The following is a 19,163-nucleotide window of genomic DNA, read 5'->3' as shown; positions in this document are numbered from 1 at the left end:
ACATAAAATGGTATTGATGTTAAAGCAAACTACGTATGGATTTGTCTGCTTTTAAAAGAAACATGATGGTTCAATGACTACTTGAATATTCTCGTCTCGGTTCACATGATCTGCTTTGCAAACTCGCTTCTTCCCTTAAAGTTCAACCTCAATACATGACAACGGATATACAAAGGCGCTTTAAGTTATAGACTGTAGCTACCACATACTAAAAACACGCTAATCCTATATAGAATGTAAACTGATGCTAAACCATTTTGATTTGAAAGCACTAAAAATTCTTAAAAGAATACTTCACCTTACTTCACGATTGCATTAATTTAGTATTTCCAACAACTGTGACAATCTTTTCAATCCAATGGCAATATTCTTCCGCCACAGGGCATCGCAGATTGAGGTGAAATACTCAGTGCAGCTCCTTATGTGAAGCAGTCAAAACCTGAAGGATTTTTATGAGATTGCGAGCCTTGCCCCATTGCCCGAAGTAATCAATTATCCCTGGATGACAAACTTTTACAGGTTTAGATGATAGCACTGGACTGACTTCCACAAAACCAAGTGAGTTTTTCTGCAAAGGTCTTCATAAGAGTATTTATCATCTTATTTGAATCTTGTTCAAAAGTGTTCGTTTCCAACTTGAAAAGCTCTGAAAGGGTAATCCTGGCAGCAAGCATTTCTGTCCATCACCAAACTCTAATCTTTGGTGATTCCATTGTTTTTCAGAATGTCTGTGGAAGGAATTTTTTCTGCTTTGGCATAGGTGCTTTGTGTCACACACTCCCACCATAATTTCAGTCTCTAATGTGCTTTTTGGGCTTGATTTTCCTGTTCCTTTGATGACTTGTGTAAGCAGATCTGTCTATATATTGCACAAAGTAACAAACTCAACCTGCTGGTAGCATACTTAGCAGACAAAAATGTTAAATGTAAATGTTAAAGGCAGAAAACATTGAGAGAGAGCCCCATCTCTTTTCTGCAGTCTTTAACACAGACCACTGGGCATAGAACCACCATCATTTCCTTTTTTTTGGATGAGCAGTGTATATAGTTGAGATACACCTCCTGTGGCAGTGCTTGAACTTCATCTGTCATTCAAAACCTGTAGAAATGTCAGGCAATTCTGAGTGTGAGATTGCCAGGACATGAACAGCAGTGTCCACCCACGAGAATTTTCATACATATTCAGCCATTAAAAATAAAAAGGTGAAAATACAGGAGAGACAGACATCAGGTTTTTTGCTCCCATTTGTAGTTCACTGAAAATTCCTTAAACCAGCAAGAACGCAGACATGCTGCTTTACTGAACCCTTCATCAACTCACCTGTAACTGTGCAGTCACAGATCTGCCATTTATCTGCCTATAAACTTGTTGCTGAGTCACTCGTTAAGACGTTAAGAAATAATCTCTCTACCCGCTTACTTTATTGTTGTCATCACACAAACGGCTTTAGTGAAAAAGGGCTGGTCCTTTGCAAAAACTGCTGCTCTACAAGTGTCTGATGAAAAGTCCTGGGGCACAACAACTGCTAGTGAAAAGGGCCACAGAGCCGCGATCCCTCAAGCCACGGGAAAAGGCCCTGCGCAGTGTATTTTTCTGCAAAGGACTTAATGAGAGCATTTATAATCTTATTTGGATCTTGTTCAAAACTGTTCATTTCCAGTTGGAAAAGCTCTAAAAGGGTAATCCTGGCAGCAAGTATTCCTCCCCAACCACCGAATTCCACGACGACCAACGGGTCGCTGTGCTGGCCGACTGCGCAGGAGCGAGCCACGGCGGCGAGAGGTGACCGCGGGAGGCACCCTCTCCCCTCACAGCGGCCACCCGCCCTCCGTCTTACCCGCGCGAGGAGCGCCACTCGCGCGCTTCCCCCTCTTTCGGCGGGAAACGCGCGAGACCGCGGGGGCGGCGCAAGGCGCATGCGTGAGCGGGCGGAGGGGACGCGCCCCCTCCGTGCGTGCGCGCTCTGCGCATGCGCCCTCTGCCCGCCGCGGGCCGTGCGCATGCGCCCTCTGCCCGCCGAGGGCCGCGCGCATGCGCATTGAGGGCAGGGCAGCTGTTGGCGCCGGCCGTCGCTCCCCCGTGTTTCCCTCTTCGCGCCCAGCTCTCGCCGGAAGCCCCGCGGGAAGTCTCGCGAGAGGCCGCGGGCGGGCGGCGGTGGCGCTGCGTGCAGCTCCGGAGGGTCGCCTCAGCCGCTCGCCTCCCCGCAGCGCCCGGGCCCGGCCTGCCGCTCGCTGCCTCTCACGTCGCCGCCGCTGCCGCCGCCGCCATGTCCCGCTACCTGCGACCCCCCAACACCTCGCTCTTTGTGCGGAACGTGGCCGACGATACCCGGTGAGTGGGGGCGGGCGCCAGCGGGGCGCGGGGGCTACGCAGGCTTTGGCGGGCTCGCTAGGCCGCACGGGCGGCAGCCGACGGAGGGGCGGTGGGGCCCTCCCGGAGCGAGGGAAGGGGAGGGGGCGAGGCCGGCCTGCTGCCTTCTGCTGCTTTACCTTTCTCCCTGCCTTCCCTTTCCGCGCCCTTCTCCATTTTCCTCTCCCTGCTCGCCATTCCGCTCTCCTTCCCTCCTCTCCACGAGGATCGGTTGCAAAACAAACGTCCAGAAAGAACAAAGATGGGCCGGAAGAACGTGAAACTCGTACTCGCGCTTGAGTTTGTCCAGCGGGAGATTGAGGCGGGATTTGCAAGCCCGCTTGAGGGATAGCCGCCCGTGCCCCTCAGCGATGCTGGAGTGTGGAATGCTCCTTTGAAATACGGCGATTGTTACTAGAAGGGCGAAAACGGCGCCTTTGCTGTGGGTGTCCCCAAAATTCTTGGCGGAGTTGGTTCCGTTAGTATGGTAATTGCTGCCAGTTCGGGTGGAATGTTATTGCATTAACGGTTATGTGTGGTGTCCTGTTATGACACTATAGAGTGGGGGGGAAACAATGCTTTTTCTCAGTAATAATCGTATTGTAGCGAAAGTCTGTAAGGAGCGAATACGTGCAGCGACTTAGTGAAGTAACTTCACAGTGAATTGAAATAATTAAAAAGTGGTTATTGCACAAGTTCTTGTTTAAGGCTTGGGTATTTTTAATAAACTGCTAGGTTTCTGCATTTCTGTTTTGCAGTTTATTGCATCCCTTTTGCGTTTTATCAGCTGTGAAGCATAGAGCATATTAGTTTAGAACGCGCATGTGAATTAGAGCGCTTTTATGTTGTTAATTATTGTAGAATTTGTATGGGAAACCCTGTAAGGTCTAGTTGTGTAAAATGCAAGCATGAGTTTTTAAACTTGCTACCTGGGCAGCTTGCACCAAAGTTGTTAAGCAAATAACCACACCATTGGCACGATGGAATGAATTAGGGACCATATCGTAGACAAAAGTGTAAATAGCTTCAAATCTATTTTTTTTTAATGAATTTTTCTTTTCTCTCTTTTGTAGTTTATTTTGCTGTCAGAACAGTCCGGGAGGACTGTTGCTTCCTAACTTTTTTAAAATAATGTGGGTTCTGTTGAGGCTTTCGACATAAGCTTGTGATTGGACAGTACATTCTTCTTAGAGGTAGTTTCATTGTGAGATCTTGATGTTGGTGGTTGTAGTTGCCTTCTGCATTCATTGACTACATGCACTGCAGATTCTTTCCCAACTGATGAGAAAAAGAAATGATTAGTAGTAACTCTTTTATACCACATAAATATGGTATTACATCAGTCTTTCACATACAGGTTGTTGTCCTCAAATGACACAAAAATACATGTAAAGAAACTGATGTGATTAAGAAACCTCTCTGTTGAGGAGTCAGTAGTTGTTCCAAGTATAGTTACAGATCTATTCAACAGTTCTTGTGCTCAGCTCTCTTAAAGCCACCTCCTTGGAAAAGCTATCCTAAGGGCATGAATGGTTGCTCACTCAAGTTTTGTACTATTTGATGTGGTTGTAAGTATTGATTATTCTATGGAAATGAGTTTGTGTGACTGGTTTGTTCTCATACTGTTTATTTGGACCTTACAGTTGATGTCTGCATGTTGCAAAATCATTATCACGAGTTACATGAGGTACTTGAATAACAATAATTCTTAGGTCTGTCTTTTTGCTTTCTGCCCACCTTTGCTAGTACATCCTGCGTTGAATTGAATAATACGTGTCGCTTCTCAGTTTACACTTCTGTTGTAGAGTTATGCTGAACACTGGTTTCCAAATGCCAGGGTGTATCTTAAGCATCCTGAGTCTTGAGTGTTTCGGAAAAGCCTAGTGTGGTGCTTAACAATGAACTGCTCAAACATTTTTTTCCCAAAAATGTTTTGCTATGTGCATATTCTGCCAACTGCTTACAAAAAGATGAGTGGTCATATTGATTGTAGATTTTAAAATTTTTTAATTACTATTATTTTTTATTTGATGGATGTTTTTTAACACCTTAAATAGTGAAAAAAACCTGTAAGATATTTGTGATATTCTAGGTCTGAAGACTTGCGCCGTGAATTTGGTCGTTATGGGCCTATAGTTGATGTATACGTTCCACTTGACTTCTACACTCGTCGTCCCAGAGGATTTGCTTATGTTCAATATCCTTTCTTCAGATGGCTGATTAGTGAGGGGTGTTGAAGTTTGAAATTCAAGTTTGTGTAAGAGGTAACAAATCTAAATGAAAAAGCAGTTTACTTTTGTGTTGTATCTAATAAGTGTCTTTCTTACATTGTGGTGTTTCATTATTTTTGAAGATTAACTTCTCTCAATTGTTCTTTGCCTTTTTGAAAAACTTAAATCAAGTCCAGTAATATAAAAGCTTGCTTATGTCACTGAAATTAATACTATATGATTTAAATGAAAATTTATCACTGACTCAAAATTGTCTAGCACGTTTTTATTATCACTGGTATGTAAGTAAACTTGTGCTTAGCAAACTGTGGCTGGTATTCATTGTTAATTTAACAAATGGAAACTGGAATCACTTGATCAAAATCAGATTGTGTAAAAAAATGAGGTGAACTTCTTTCTTTAATATTGTCCCCTAATTTACTGTCCTCTGTTGTTGCCTCAGAATGTAAAGCTGTACAGTAATGGCGACCCCAAAGAGAAAGCATGAAAGAACCTTTAGAGTAGAGTTCAACAATTAAGGCAAGTAGACAAGCCAAAGACCTCTTAAGGATCAGGCTTGAAGAGAAGGGAGAGTTTGGGAAAAGAAAAAATAAAGAAAAGCTGGAAGAAGGACAAGCCATAATGGGAGACAAAGCTTCGCTTTATCTACAAAAGGGGGAAAAGGTTGTTTTTCAAAGTAAAAGATAAAGCCATCTGTCATTTTTGGCCAAGCATCTCATGACAAGTCCTTCTGACAAGCACTTAAAGAGTTAAAGGTCAAGATGAAGTTGAATGGTGGCCAAGATTAAAGGAGTCATACCTGATGTATCCTACAGAATAACAGCTTTTCTTCTGTTTGTCACGTAAGCAGTAATTTGATGAATGATTCTGGTTTAGTCCATTGACAAAACCTGTAATATTTCTCTTGTGAGTGCTACTGTAACTGTGGTCTTGAGTGAAAGTGCATTCGTTCTTGGTTTATCGAGATATATACCTACAACGTGATAGTTTATTTTCTGCATAGTTGATGCTGGTGGTGAACTGAGTTGCTACAAGGAGAAAGGCAATTTGTTCTTTCAGGTCAAATAGCTGGAAGGTGGTGTGTGAATTACAGTAGCGGTCAATCTTGCAGATTAAAATTAATAATGTTTGTGTTACTGAACATCTGACCTGACTGATAGTGTAGGGGTTTTAGTGTATGCTTTTATCTCGGGCTGTTGAAGGTCTGTATACATGTCCATGGCATTACACACTTTAAACTTAAAATCAGTTGGTGAAAAAAAGCAAAGCTTTATCCCAATTCTAAAATTAGTAGACAGATGTTAAATTTACTGTTGGTATGCCTAACATAATTTAAGAGCTAGGGTTTAATTTTAGTAAAGTCAATGTAGTGGAGGGAACTGAATGACCATTAACAAATGCATTTTGAAAAGGATACCGCTTTTTTTCCTTGCATAAGTACAAGTGGGAGAAGAAAAAAGTTAGAGTATCGCATAGTAACTGCTTGCTGACAGATAAGTTCATGGTCATATTATGAGACTTTAATTTGTTATAGGAGTTCTCAGATAGCTGGTGGTTAATTAAAAAAAAAATAAATTATTAGTGTATACTGTAGCATGACCAAAAGAACTTAAAAGAATAAAACCCAAAACCAAAAGCCCTGTAAAATTATAAAATAACTTTTTTTTTTATTTTAAATGCCAAATCTGTAAACTATTCAAATTCCCAAGTACCTTAACACTCACCACATTTGAAGATGTCCGTGATGCAGAAGATGCTCTCCATAATTTGGATCGAAAGTGGATTTGTGGTCGGCAAATAGAAATCCAGTTTGCACAGGGGGATCGGAAGAGTAAGTGCCTTGCGTGTATTTCATCAGACTATGATTTTAGCCTTAATGTGTAGTGCCAGGCAACATTACACGTGTTATTAATTGTTGTGATGTGTTCTTACTTGTATATAAATAGCATGTGGATGTTCTGCTTTTTATTCGGTAACTATTAATGACTCATTTTAATTAAAAACAGATAACTAAGTATAACGGTCACTTAACACAATCTGATCCTTGCTGCTGGCAGAGAATTCTTAAGAGCTTTCTGTGCAGCTCTATTAAGCTTTCTTTGCAGAAACACAGTGTTGAAAATTCTCCCTGTCAAAATGAGTAGCCCAGTTTTAATGTATTGCAATGTTTATATTGTGTTGAAGCATATTAGTTATTCTGTGTGGACGTTTCTCAGTGCAGTCCAATTTCTAGGATTGAGGTAATGTCTTCGTTTTCATTTGGCTTCAAGATAAAAGTAAATTTTAAGGTATCTCGACTCAACATGGAACAGAAGTCTTATATTCTGAATAGATAATTGTAAAGAGAACTTAAATCTTTCACATCTGTAATTCGTATACATATTCTTAATATCTAGATAGATACAGATATTATATAAAAATACAGCATGGTGTTGGTAAACCTAACACATACTTGTTGATCTAAAACAGGACTGTAATACTTACATGCAGCTTGGGAATAAAAGTGCCTTAAAGGTCTTTCAGTTAAAGCTATCAAAAAAACAACCTAACTGTGCAGGTTTCCCTCAAATGCACACATTTAACTTTTATTGAAGTCAATGGAAATTACATGCTCTGAAGGACAAGCTTCTGTCCTGTATATAAACATCGGGATTTCTTCCAAGTTTCTGAAAAAAAATTAACTAAATCTACTTTAGTGTTGTAAACAGCAGTGCTTAAAACATAAAAATTGTAGCCATTTAGTACAGATAGTGTTCATCACAGCATGATACGTTTAAAATGCTTTAAGCATGGTCTCTGGGTTTGAATGAGAATGGGATTTAATGCAAAGGAAAGATAGCTGTACTGCTTAGAGGAAATACAACAGAAGACTAATAAAGTTCATTCATTCTTAATCATTTTAATAACTAAGCTACAGAGTGAATGTGCGTTGTTGTACTGGCAGGGGGAGTACTTTTAGAATCAAACTTCTCTTTGTGTGGCTTCCACTGCTGCTTCTGTACAAGCTGTCTTTTAATCTTTAAAGAAGACTGTGGATCAGGTGTAATGTGTGGTGCTGTGTAGTCAAGAAAATGGGTGTTTAATTAATTCCTTGTTAGCTTTCACTTTTCGAGTAAATTCAGGAATGTTAGAATATTTCAGTCATGGGATTGGCCTGTCATACCAGTTTCCAGGTGGCCTGAAATCACCTTAGCCAGTTCTTTGCTCTGGTTGTATGGGGCATTAATCCTTTCTTACTGATTTTGGGTTTTGTTTTCTTTTGGATTTTTCTTTTCCCCCTAGATTTATAATGCCCACAAGGCTGCATTAATTTTTGTTCAGTGGTTAAAGCAGCAAAAAGCAAATGGCATACAGCAATCTCTTACCCATTCTTTTCATAAACCTCTCTGCTAGAATCATGAATTGGGTTTTCTGCTAAATACAAAATATATGGATTAGTAGTGTCACTGAAAGAAAGTAGGGCATCTTTTTTAACTTAAAATGTTAAATATTGCTTTTTTTTTTTTACAGCACCAAATCAAATGAAAGCCAAGGAAGGGAGAAACCTATACAGTTCTTCTCGTTACGATGACTATGACAGATATAGGCGATCTAGAAGTCGGAGTTACGAAAGGAGACGTTCTAGAAGTCGTTCTTTTGATTACAGCTATAGAAGATCGTATAGTCCCAGAAAGTAAGTGTAGTGTGTGTTTGGCTTCAACTGCACAGCAGTCTGTTGGAGGAGAAACACCACATTGACTACTTAATTGTTAAAATTTTGAATAATCTTTTTCTACACTCACTTTGTAATTACTTGTGAGAGTTACATATCTTGCATGCTACATCAAATCAGAAGTATTGAATGAAACAATTCTGTGTTTCATTGAAGAGTAACTAAAAGAAAATACACAGCTTGAAAAATAATTTATTAAGCATTTCTGTACATACGTAGGTATTTGTCACCGTTTACTTTTTCTGATGTACCTTTTTAGCAGTAGACCTACTGGAAGACCTCGTCGTAGCAGAAGCCATTCGGACAATGATAGGTAAAATACTTTTTACACCCTTTAAATTGAAAAGTAGATCACTGTATTCCTTTAACTATAGGTTTATAAAAAAAGTTTCTCCTGAAAAAAAACGGTAAACAATTTTTAATGTGCTAGATGTCTAAGAATAGTGTTTTTACATTCAAATCTCCTCTCTCCCCTTTATTCTGATAGGTTCAAACACCGCAATCGATCTTTTTCAAGATCTAAGTCCAATTCAAGATCACGATCCAAGTCACAGCCCAAGAAAGAAATGAAGGCTAAATCACGGTCTAGGTCTGCATCTCACACCAAATCTAGAGGCACCTCTAAAACAGATTCTAAAACACACTATAAGTCCAGCTCAAGATATGAAAAGGAGTCGAGAAAAAAAGAACCAGCTAGATCCAAATCACAGTCAAGATCACATTCTAGATCTAGGTCAAAATCTAGATCAAGGTCATGGACTAGTCCCAAGTCCAGTGGCCACTAACAGTGTATCCATGTTGTTTTTAGGCATGTAAGAGTCATTTACACACAGTTCAGTTTACTTAAATTATCAGGAATATGATGTTGCAACAGTGCTAAAAAATATTTTCTTTGTCAGTTTTCCCTGTAGCCGACAATGGTTAAAATTAAAACAGTGTTGAGAAGCCACTGAGAGAGAGAGAGAGAGAGAAAGAGAGAGAGAGAGAGAATGTCCACTTGGTTAAATGTCATGGGCAGCTGCTGATTTGGTTGTGGTGTCTCTATGTATATTTTTGTAAAGATTTGCATTTTTAATGCCTAGATATTGGTGATGACTTGATTGATCGTAACTTGCAACGTTGTCCTATTAAAAATGTCATACCCATAGAGAAATTGGTACCAGTTTGTGCTGAACAGTTAAACCAACTGTTTAACTTGTTCTTTAATGCTAACTTTGTGATAAAACGGAAAACTGGACAGCTGTAGTGCAACACTGACTGCGGTGAAATGCAGACTGGCGATTTTATGTTTCCATTGTTCAAAGGCAGGTTTCTGTGTTCTCCATGCCCACTGACAGGAGTAGGTTGGTAAATGGAGCTCTATGGAGAGATGTTTTTTGAGATTTCTCTTTAACCCTGCCATCTGGAGGGATGGTACTAACATTGCATGTACTACATGGGGAGAGAGTTGGTCTTAGAAGCTCATTCAGAGACTGTGCAGTGTCGTGACTTGTCAGGATAGAGGCTTCACTGCTTTTGACCTGGCTGCTAGTACTAAATGTGTGAGGAGAAAAAACACCTGGAAAGGAAAATTAAATTCCGATTTCAGCAAATGGCAGAGCAACTAAATAATAGGTTGTGTGTACATTTTATGCAGTTTTTGTATCTATTCTAATTTTTAGTGAGCGGTTAACCATAAAATTGCTTAGTTTTCCTGCTGTTAGATACAAGTAGATTGTTTCGAGTTGTGTGTGTACAGTATATAAGAACTAAACTTTTATGCCAATGACTCCTGTGGTTAGTTGGTGTATTCATAGGTATAAAACTGTAGCCATCTTTCTTCCTGAGTAACAAAGGCTTGCTTTTACACATCAAAAAGTATTTGGTCAAGCAAGTCTGAATGACTTCTTCCTCAGAATGGATAGTGGTTTGGTTACAAGATTTCATTTTACTTAAGAACAAATGTTTGAAGTTGGATATGAACAAGAGCTGCATCTCTAGCTATTTAGTTTATCACTAATACAGTATATTTAGTAAATTTGAATGTGAAAAATAACAAAACCAGTGTGTAATCTTACCAGTATTTCTCTAGAAGGCAAGATACTTTGTTACGAAAATGGCTTTTGGCGTTGTTTTTTCTATTTACCTTCAAAAGCCAGCATCAAATGCCTAGTGTTCCTTGCTGTCCTACGTAGTAGCATATAAAGACATTGATTTCACAAAGTTCCTTTTTAGAGAAATATTTTAGGTTTTGGTTTCAGTGTTTTCAGCAGGGCTTTTGAAGAAAAGCAGATGGCTTTTACATATTGGCGGTGGAACGTGCTTAGGGGGTTGATTCTAGAATCTTTGTACATTTGATAGTATTTCTAACTTTTTCTTTACTGTTTGCAGTTAATGTTCATGTTCTGCTATGCAATCATTTATATGCACGTTCCTTTAATTTTGTAGACTTTCCTGGATGTATAGTTTAAAAACAGCAAAAAGTCTATTTAAAACTGTAGCAGTAGCGTGCAGCTCTAGCAGAGGAAAGTTGTGGGATTAAACTTTGTATTTCCTTTCTTATAGAGGCTTCTAAAAAGGTATTTTTATATGTTCTTTTTAACAAATATTGTGTACTACCTTTAAAACATCAATGTTTTGATCAAAATAACTAAAGACCCAGCTTATTTTCTGCTTGCTGTAAATTTAGCAAACATGCTGTAATAAAAAAATGAAGGAAATACTGATCCACTGGAATTATTGTAGCTTTAGAATTTGACTCCAGAGCATGGTTAGGAGTAGAGCTGTGCATCCCTTATGGAGTAAAATCCTTACTATGGTATTTCAGTAGTGTCAGGAATTTATCGTTTAATGTCTGAATAAGTATCGTTTCACATTTTAAAGGGTTACTAGACAAAATAAGAATGATAAGCATATGTTTTAGTGTAATATATTGACATTTCTTTTCCGTTAACTTTCATTATTGCTGGATGGACTGCCCTATGGTTACAATTTGCATATTATTAGCCAAGTTATGAACTCTTTAAAATCAGTAATTGAAGATTCCTATAGAACCAAATTCCTAGTATCACCTTATCAAATTGTATTTGCCATATCAAAAGTCGCGCCAGCAGTGGTTCTTTAGAAGGTGGCAACACTTTGCTGGTGATGTTTAGAATTCAAGCTGCCTCCTGGCACTTGTGGTATTTACAACTGGTTCTTCTTATGCCATTCAATGAAAACAACTCTGAAAAGCACTTAATTGCTTTGAGAAATTCACTCTTACACTTTGTGAGTTGAGCTGTGATTATCTTGTAGCTGTCCATAAAAGTGGCTCATGAGAGCAGAAAAGCCCACCCTTTTCCAGCTTTCTTAAATGAATATAGTCTTTAAGACTAAAATCCTACTTAAAAGCGGTCCACCCGACTGTGTCATGGGGAGACGGGGTTATATGGTTTTGTCAGCAGCCTGCGAGGCGTTGCTGTAATTAATGTTCACGTTAGTCCAGCCAGAATTAGCGCTGGATCGCTGGGGAGGAGGGAGGAGAACATCTTTGTGTCCAGGCTGAGGTTCTAATTTGAGACTGCAGAGTAACAGTTAACTATACCTTAACTATTTTGTCAGCATGTCCTTATATTGTGTGCCTCAACATTTATGTATAGCAGAGTTTAAAATTTTTTGTTTTGAAAATCCAATTCATTGCAAGTATAATGTAGTATCTGACAGTTCTGATGGTTCTTTCTTTCTCTCCCAGAGGTAGGACTAAACTTTGACTTGACTTGTGTATATGAACAAGCCAGAAAAGCCGAACACAAACCCACGATGTTTCAAGAGTGCATGAATAAAGATGTTGTCCTAGTTCTTGCTCCCATGGAAAAATTGTGAAGAAGCTGTTCTGTGGGCCTTTCAGTTGGGGACGAGTTAGCAGGATGTGGCCAAAAAGGGCAGGGAATGTTTTACGCATTCACGCAAGTCAAGCCACAGCCCATCTAGATAAAACATCTCCCTCCCTTGATGCAGGAATCCTTGTCCTGCTCTAAAACACACACACAAAAAAAAAGCAGTAGCCTGTTTAGTGCGAGCTACCTGCAGGTTATGCACAGCTGGAATGCAAGAACATACGCAGGCTACAAAAGATCATGTATAGGCATCTTTCTTTTGGAGTCTCAAGAACGGTGGGAATTATGTTTTTCTGTGGTAAACTAGATGATTGATTTTTTTTTTTTGTCATTCCTGCAAAATTTGTAGAGTTGAAGTAGTGTGTAAAAAAAAAAAAAAAAAAAAAAAAAAAAAAAAAAATCTGCTGAAAGTAATAATGGCTGTGCTCCAAAATATCTGCAGAGTTATCAGTTTATCTCAGCAGTAATAGAAGGCTCTATTGGAACTTCTTTTTCACCAAAAGTCCATGCACCCAACTGATAATCATAAATCTTAAACTTAGTGGTTAAGTAGCTGGGTGTTTAAATTAGGGACTATACTAGACTGGTCTCTGAAAGCTAAATGTTATCCTTTCTATGTCTTTTAAAGATGTTTAAATGTACAGTATAATGGCTTTATTCAAAGTGGAAGTTTTCAATTTAAATGTTATTTTGAGCTCTCTTCTTGGAAAGAGCTTTTTTTTTTTTCCTTACTGTTTAGTCTGGGGTAACAGCTTGAAATATGTTCAGAGAAGGGCAATTGGATTGATATCCATCGCAGCACTGCTACTTGATTTTTTTGGCAGGGATGTTGCAGATGAACATTTTGAAGTACAAAGGGATAAATTTACACACTTTTAGGACATAATCGCCCATTAATAATTGCTGGTTTTCTCCATTTATCTTGTAACTTGCTTAAAAAGTCTGTAGTCCATTGCTATAATATTTGTCTAAAGATGCTCTTACTGATGAGACTATTATAGGAAGGGAAGACTCTGTACCCTGTAGTGTGTTTGATCAAAAGATGCTAATGTTTTATTCATCCACATCCTTTCTTCTTAAGTTTTGTGTTCCATCTGTGCAAATAACCCTGTGAATTGGGAATAAAATGTACAAGTTTTGACTATAACTTGAGAGCACCTTCTGACTTAATTACTGCAGCCGTAGCCTGTTGGAGCCCGGTCACGGAGCATTCGGATACCCCAGAGCTGGGCAGAGCCCGCCAGCCCCTTCCAGCCCAGCTTTTGTTCTGGTGAGTGTGAATTTTCCAGCCCTGGGCTCACAAATCCCCGGCCAGGCTGAGGGAAAGGGCTGGAGTTGAGGAAACTCCTTTATTGTGAAGCCATTTCCAGCTTGTTCTGACACTGGACACACAGAACACGTGCCAGGGGTTCTCAGGTTGCTGACTCATACCAGATAAAGATAATTGTGAAGAGTTTTGTGCCAGTTAAGGATATGAAAGAGGGCATTTAAATACATTAATCGGTTTTCTGAAGTATAGAACACTGAACTGCCAAAAAAAATCCCACTTTTCCATTACCGTCTTAAAATAAATAGATGCTTTTAGGGGGTGAAAAGTTTAGTTTATTTAAATTTTTGTTGTTTCCAATTTGTACACACACAGTAATAGACAATTTGAAGTCGAGCGCACACAATTGTAACTGGGATAACAGCTCATTCACTGGTGAAGGTCCAGGGCACAAAGTCATTAAGTTTAAAGACTGCCAATTCCACCTTATTTGGATTTGTAAACATTCAACCAGCTGCCAATGCATTTTGAATGTACAGAAAGACATCTTACACAACATCTCACCATCTGCAAAACTCCTTTTCAAATTAAAGCACTTTTTAAATAATTACTGTATTTTTAAATAACTGTGGATTCTGTTATCACAGTTCAGTTGTTTCCACTACAGGATCAACTGAACCGTGACAGCGCTGAAAGCTGCACCTGGCAACTGCCCCGATTTTGTATTTTATTTTGTATTTTAGCAACTATTGGGACAAAATGATGTAGCATTGATTCATTTTAGAAACAAATACTTACACTTCATCAAGCACCCAAACTCAAGCCATTGGCATTTTTTGTGAAACATCCGATTTGATTTTAAACACCTTAAGTACTTTTTTCATCATTTATTACGCACCTCTCCTATACATTCAGATCATGAGTATCTTCAACTTGAGCAGCTTTTTTTTTATTATTTTTTTAAATTTTATTAAAAAATTCTAAATAAGCCTCTTTTGCACTGAGTTTACTTTAAAAATGAGCTCACAACCAAGTATAATGTGCATATTAACTGTACGTTAAGTGCAAGGGCACAGCCACAATTTATTTTTTTTTTTTAAACAAAATATCTTTTTTTTAAGTCGGGCCATGTACTCAACATGGTCATCATACATTCAGCAGTTTTGTACTAAAAAATACTTCTGTGCAGGAAAGCCCAGCATAAATTTACATATGCTACAAAGTTTTACACTTATTTACATGGCTCTGTCTTCCCTATGAAAACATTTCAATACCTGCCACAAGCTATGGTAACTTAGAACAATTATTACAGGGTAACCAATTTAAGACCAGCCTAAGTAACTACGACACCTTTTCCACAATTTTAAAAACTGATATAAAAATGTATTTTAGAATTGCAGTGCAATTGGTATGCAAAGGGGTTTTTTACTTTTTTGGCAGTCATCTGGCAATGTCAGTTGGCACAGTCTGACTCGGGATTCCCATGGAAAATCGCTAGAGCTGGAGAGCGGCAGTTCAAGAATGCGCACCAAGATGTTTCCTAGATCTAACTTTTTGTCACAGGCTTGAAATGCTTCTCTACTGATTCAAGCACGCCAAGTCAAGCTCCCAGGAGAATAATCTCTGCGGTTTACCTAGTAGCCAGGTGGAGGTCTGCTCAGCAAATCTGCTCTGCAGTTTTTATTTAACACAAGTTTGAAAGGCAGCAAAGTACAAGACTAAAGCTTTCAGTGCATTTTTTTTTTCAGTTAATGCTGCATTAAGTTAGGCAAAAGCTGTTTTTCTAACACCACAGCAAAAAGTAGTCACAATTCCAATTCTGAGAGACAGTCCCATTTACAATAAATAGAATAAATGGTTACTGCTGAGGATTTCACTAGATTGATTGTAGAGAAAATGGCAGGGGGGTTGGAACATGATGATCTTTAAGGTCCCTTCCAACCCAAATTATTCCATGTTTCTATGGAATAACCTATTTCACAGTGAAGTGAACACAGCACACAAGTTTTGAGGTAAAATACAAGGGGAATGTAAACTTCCAGCCCCTTCTCTTCCAAGTGACTAACTACATGCAGCAAGAACATCTAGTTCTGTACACCTGTGCATCTGGAGTTAGGAATAACAATTTTTAAATTTGAAACCCTGTAAAATTTAAATAACTTCCAAAATGTGAAAAGTTATATCTCAAGCCTGGACTTTAAGTAATGTTTTAAGCTGAAATGTCATTATTTCTTTATCAGAAGGTTTAAAAGAAACAGGTACCCAGTGGCTTGGTGGCTTAGGAAGAACACTTGGTGAGGGTGGCTCACTGAATTTTGCTCCAGCATAGTTCTGATTGGTTTGAGGTGTGAAAAACAGGTTGCGATTCGATAAAGTAGGACTCCAATTTTGATTATTGGGGAAATGAACATTGTTCTTTCCCCCTTTTTGCATGGCCTGCCATGCACCAGATGATGAGTTGCATCCATGTCCTCTTTCTTTCTTCATATAGGTCTTCATCTGTGAATTCTGGTCTTTATTCTTCTGCCTGTTTTTAAGTTGTTGATGGTTCTTGGTCATATTTCTAGACTGGGGAGCTGGAATGTTGAATCTTTCTCCACCACCCATCTTCAACTTAAATGTCACCTGTAAAAACAGGGGGAAAAGTTGGTGGAGTCTGCATTACTACTTTAAAAAAAAACCACAACAACAACAAAACAGAAAATATTTCAGAGAAGTTTTAGATTCTAAGCAGCAGGACTGAAACCAATCTAACCAAAACTTACTGAAAGTAGTGTTTTTCATTCTTTACTGGACACCACTTCAAAAATACTGAAGAACTTAACTGACACACTAATCCATCCCGTGGGAACCATACCTCAGCCCCTTTATTAACAGTCACAGCTTTGTCTACCTAGTTATGAAAACACTGCTCCCCCAAGCAGCTCAACTACTAAATACACCACTTTTTTTCTCAGCAAAAGGTGTTACCGGAGGAATGTAAAACACATGTTGCTCACAAAATACCCTGCCAAATTTAAGGTGTTAGTATTTAATCCTGAAGACATTTAAACCAAGCTTGTTACACCTTATTTGCATTGGTAAAGCCGCTCTCTGGTTTTCTAGTAAATCCAAGAATTACTCTGATAAACCCGAAGTGAAATGAAGACAACCTCAAATGGAAAGCAGACATTTGTAACTGAACTTCCAAAGCAGACAGACAGATGCTATCACAACGAAGTTGGCACCTTCGTGCTGACTCTCCTACAGTATAAGATTGCCCTCCCACCCCCTTTTACCTTTCAGTTGTCTTCTCAGATTCCACACTCTCCAACTCTTGCCCCCTTTCTTGCTTCCAAGCCTGAAAGAGTAGGTGCTGCCTTTTGCTGGACTCGTTCCTTTGGCTAGGAACAGAAGTTTTCATGGGCTGATCTGCTGTTTTCAGCCAGGTAGCCGAGCCCAACATCGGATTCTCGGCACAGAAGCTCTAAAGGAGAAGTCCCACTGTGTAAGAGAGAAAGCTGTGTGAACTCAGGTTATGGAAACACTTGTTTCCCTCTAAAATTAGAAGTAGTATCAAATAAGCTAAAATAATTCAGAGAATTCATAAAAGTCAGTTGTGTCTCTTATTTGTGAAAGATGACAATATGCTTAAAACTAAAGAAAAAAACCAAGGTAGTATTCATCTTACTCTGTTTGTATAAACCCCACCATTCTACTTATCATTTCACAAAAAAGAGCATTTTTATCATGAGATACATGTATCTTAATAAATATTTTAATTAAGGAAAGGCTGGATAGAACCTCATCCTTTTTTCAATAGGGGGAAAAAGTCAAATACAACGGGGAAATACTTTGGGATGAACTCTTAGACAACTAGCGCTCCAGTGCATCGCTCCTAAGCACAAAGAAACCCTCCCTGAAAAGCACCCCTGGAGAACTCGCCCCCTCATCCTGTGGGACCGGGACGGGAAAGCAGCGCCCAGAACTGCCCCCAAGTGTCCCCACGCTTCCCAGGAAACCAACAGCCCCCCTAAACCCTCCTCCAGCCAATACAACAAAGATTTCTAATCTGCCAGCTGGGTTTTTTTTCACCGAAGTAATTCCTTATTAACTTAAAATAACTTCCCGTTTAGCCCATGACTCATCCTCTCCTGAAATCTTTTTTAAGATTTTAATCTTAAAGCACTCTAATCTGTTCACCTCCCCCTAATCGACGTGTCACCCTTGAGTCACCAGCACCCTCGGTCCATCTCTCCCCAAAAGCTCCAGGAAGAGCCACCCATCTTCGTTTCCAGCTTTCACCTTGTTATGACTAAAACTAAGGGCCGAAGTCACGTCATTAGCACAAACCCAGCTGCTGTCTGCTCCCACCGGAGCGACCCTCCAAGGCTCGGCACTTGCCAGAGCTCCTCCGTCCGTTCGTCTCCAAACTTTCTCTCTTCTTATGCTGCCTACAGCCCCCGGTCCCTCATCGAGCCGGGAATCCCCGTCCCCACTTCCCCAACAATGGAGCAGCCCAGCGAGCACAACATGGCGGCGACAGCGCCCGGCCCTTCCCGCACCGCTCCTCCCTTACCGACTTCTGTCCGTCTCGTTCGCCCAAAAGCACAGACAAAAACACAGGGGCCTTTAGGAACGGACCCCGCTGCTTCTCCGCCGTCACTCTCCGACACCCCCCCCCGCAAAGCACAGCCCAAACCGCTCCACCAATTCCGGCCGCTGCCCCTCTTGTCTCCCACACAAAATGGCGGCCGCTTCCCTACGCCGTATAACACCCTCACCCTCCTCCCCCCTCCCCAGACCACCCCGCTCCAGCCAATAGGAGCGCGCCGCCTGCTCCCTCCGCCAATCAGAGCCAAGCCCCGCCTGTTGCCGGGAGGGGACGGGGCAGACCGGCTGCCGTTTGAATCTGCCCAGCGCAGGGCAGCTCGGGAGCGCGGCCGCCCCGGGGCCGGGGCCCTTCTTTGTCCGGGGACCGGAGCCCTTTGTCCCGGGCCCGGACCCTCCGCCGGGCACGGCCCGAGGGTCCCTGGGCTGCGCTGCCTAACCCCCCCCGGCCCCGCTCGGCAATTAGCACAACAAAAGGAAGGAGTAGGGGGGTGGCCGCGCCAGCTGCCGCTTGGGGCTTCAAAGAGGTGAAATAACTAACAAAAAAACCCCACCCCTCCGGCTGTAAGAGGGTCCCCGGCAGCGGGGATTCACCGAACAAGGAACAAAGAGCGAAATCCGGCCCCGCAGAGATGCCCCGCAGTCTCTAGACCGCCATAAAAGGGGTATCTCCGAGCAAGGGGTCCGGCGAGCCCGTGCGCCAACACCTGCTTGCGTTTTAATAAAATACCTTCAAAATTTTAAATCACTAAAAACAATTCAGAGGGATTTTCAACGTCAGACTGTAAGGAAATGCGTGAAGGGAAAAGCTTCCACAGTTTTAAACCACTGTTGTGGTTTAACTCAAAGGTGCCGAGCCCCCGGCGCTGGCGGCTGTTTGTGTTTATCTTCACATACTCTTTATTTTGCCTCAAGGGACCGTTTACACCGAAACCCACCTGATTTTACGTGTAGAGGTGGCGTGAAAATTCCATACACACAGGAAACCTGCACACTCTCACGGGAGCTCCGGCTCCTGTCACAGCTGAGGGGCCAGTCCAAGCACTGCACGCTGCGTGAAGGCCCAAAAAAAGGAATTTCAAAAGAAAACAGAAAGCAACTAAATCCGTTTAATCAACTCCGAGGCAGGGGGGGAAGTACTTACAAACCACACAAA

The 19,163-nt window shown here is 40.7% G+C and overlaps 2 protein-coding genes across 8 annotated transcripts; one reads left to right on the top strand and one right to left on the bottom strand.

Moving 5' to 3' along the window:
• The first annotated feature begins 2,024 nt into the window (after positions 1-2,024).
• Positions 2,025-13,297, top strand: SRSF10 (serine and arginine rich splicing factor 10). 7 transcript variants are annotated; one of them, XM_063355634.1, is made up of 7 exons: positions 2,028-2,332; positions 4,443-4,549; positions 6,311-6,412; positions 8,092-8,254; positions 8,553-8,606; positions 8,781-8,882; positions 12,006-13,297. In XM_063355634.1, the coding sequence occupies exons 1-7, from the start codon at positions 2,268-2,270 to the stop codon at positions 12,022-12,024; spliced, it is 612 nt and encodes a 203-aa protein (XP_063211704.1). In that variant the 5' UTR covers positions 2,028-2,267; the 3' UTR covers positions 12,025-13,297. The 7 variants fall into 7 exon arrangements, with proteins under 7 accessions (XP_063211701.1, XP_063211700.1, XP_063211704.1 ...); XM_063355631.1 differs by lacking the exon at positions 12,006-13,297 and having other exon boundaries at positions 2,025-2,332; positions 8,556-8,606; positions 8,781-10,998; XM_063355630.1 differs by lacking the exon at positions 12,006-13,297 and having other exon boundaries at positions 2,026-2,332; positions 8,781-10,998.
• A 279-nt stretch (positions 13,298-13,576) lies between these two features.
• On the bottom strand, positions 13,577-18,148 carry PNRC2 (proline rich nuclear receptor coactivator 2). The gene is made up of 3 exons (XM_063355637.1): positions 17,976-18,148; positions 16,696-16,900; positions 13,577-16,042 (listed from the first exon to the last, which is right to left on the bottom strand). The coding sequence occupies exon 3, from the start codon at positions 16,022-16,024 to the stop codon at positions 15,602-15,604; it is 423 nt and encodes a 140-aa protein (XP_063211707.1). The 5' UTR covers positions 16,025-16,042; positions 16,696-16,900; positions 17,976-18,148; the 3' UTR covers positions 13,577-15,601.
• Positions 18,149-19,163: the final 1,015 nt, after the last annotated feature.

This window comes from Chroicocephalus ridibundus, chromosome 19, assembly GCF_963924245.1.
Source record: "Chroicocephalus ridibundus chromosome 19, bChrRid1.1, whole genome shotgun sequence".
NCBI classification, from domain to species: domain Eukaryota; kingdom Metazoa; phylum Chordata; class Aves; order Charadriiformes; family Laridae; genus Chroicocephalus; species Chroicocephalus ridibundus.
This window is presented reverse-complemented; position numbering and strand designations above follow the sequence as displayed.

What these genes read in the sequence shown, in the direction of transcription:
- PNRC2 (XM_063355637.1), bottom strand. Translation starts at nt 16,024, where the DNA reads ATGGGTGGTGGAGAAAGATTCAACATTCCAGCTCCCCAGTCTAGAAAT.
- SRSF10 (XM_063355630.1), top strand. Translation starts at nt 2,268, where the DNA reads ATGTCCCGCTACCTGCGACCCCCCAACACCTCGCTCTTTGTGCGGAAC. An exon ending in AGGATTTGCTTATGTTCAAT is followed by an intron (nt 4,550 to 6,310) that starts ATCCTTTCTTCA and finishes CACTCACCACAT; the next exon opens with TTGAAGATGTCCGTGATGCA. An exon ending in TGCACAGGGGGATCGGAAGA is followed by an intron (nt 6,413 to 8,091) that starts GTAAGTGCCTTG and finishes TTTTTTTTACAG; the next exon opens with CACCAAATCAAATGAAAGCC.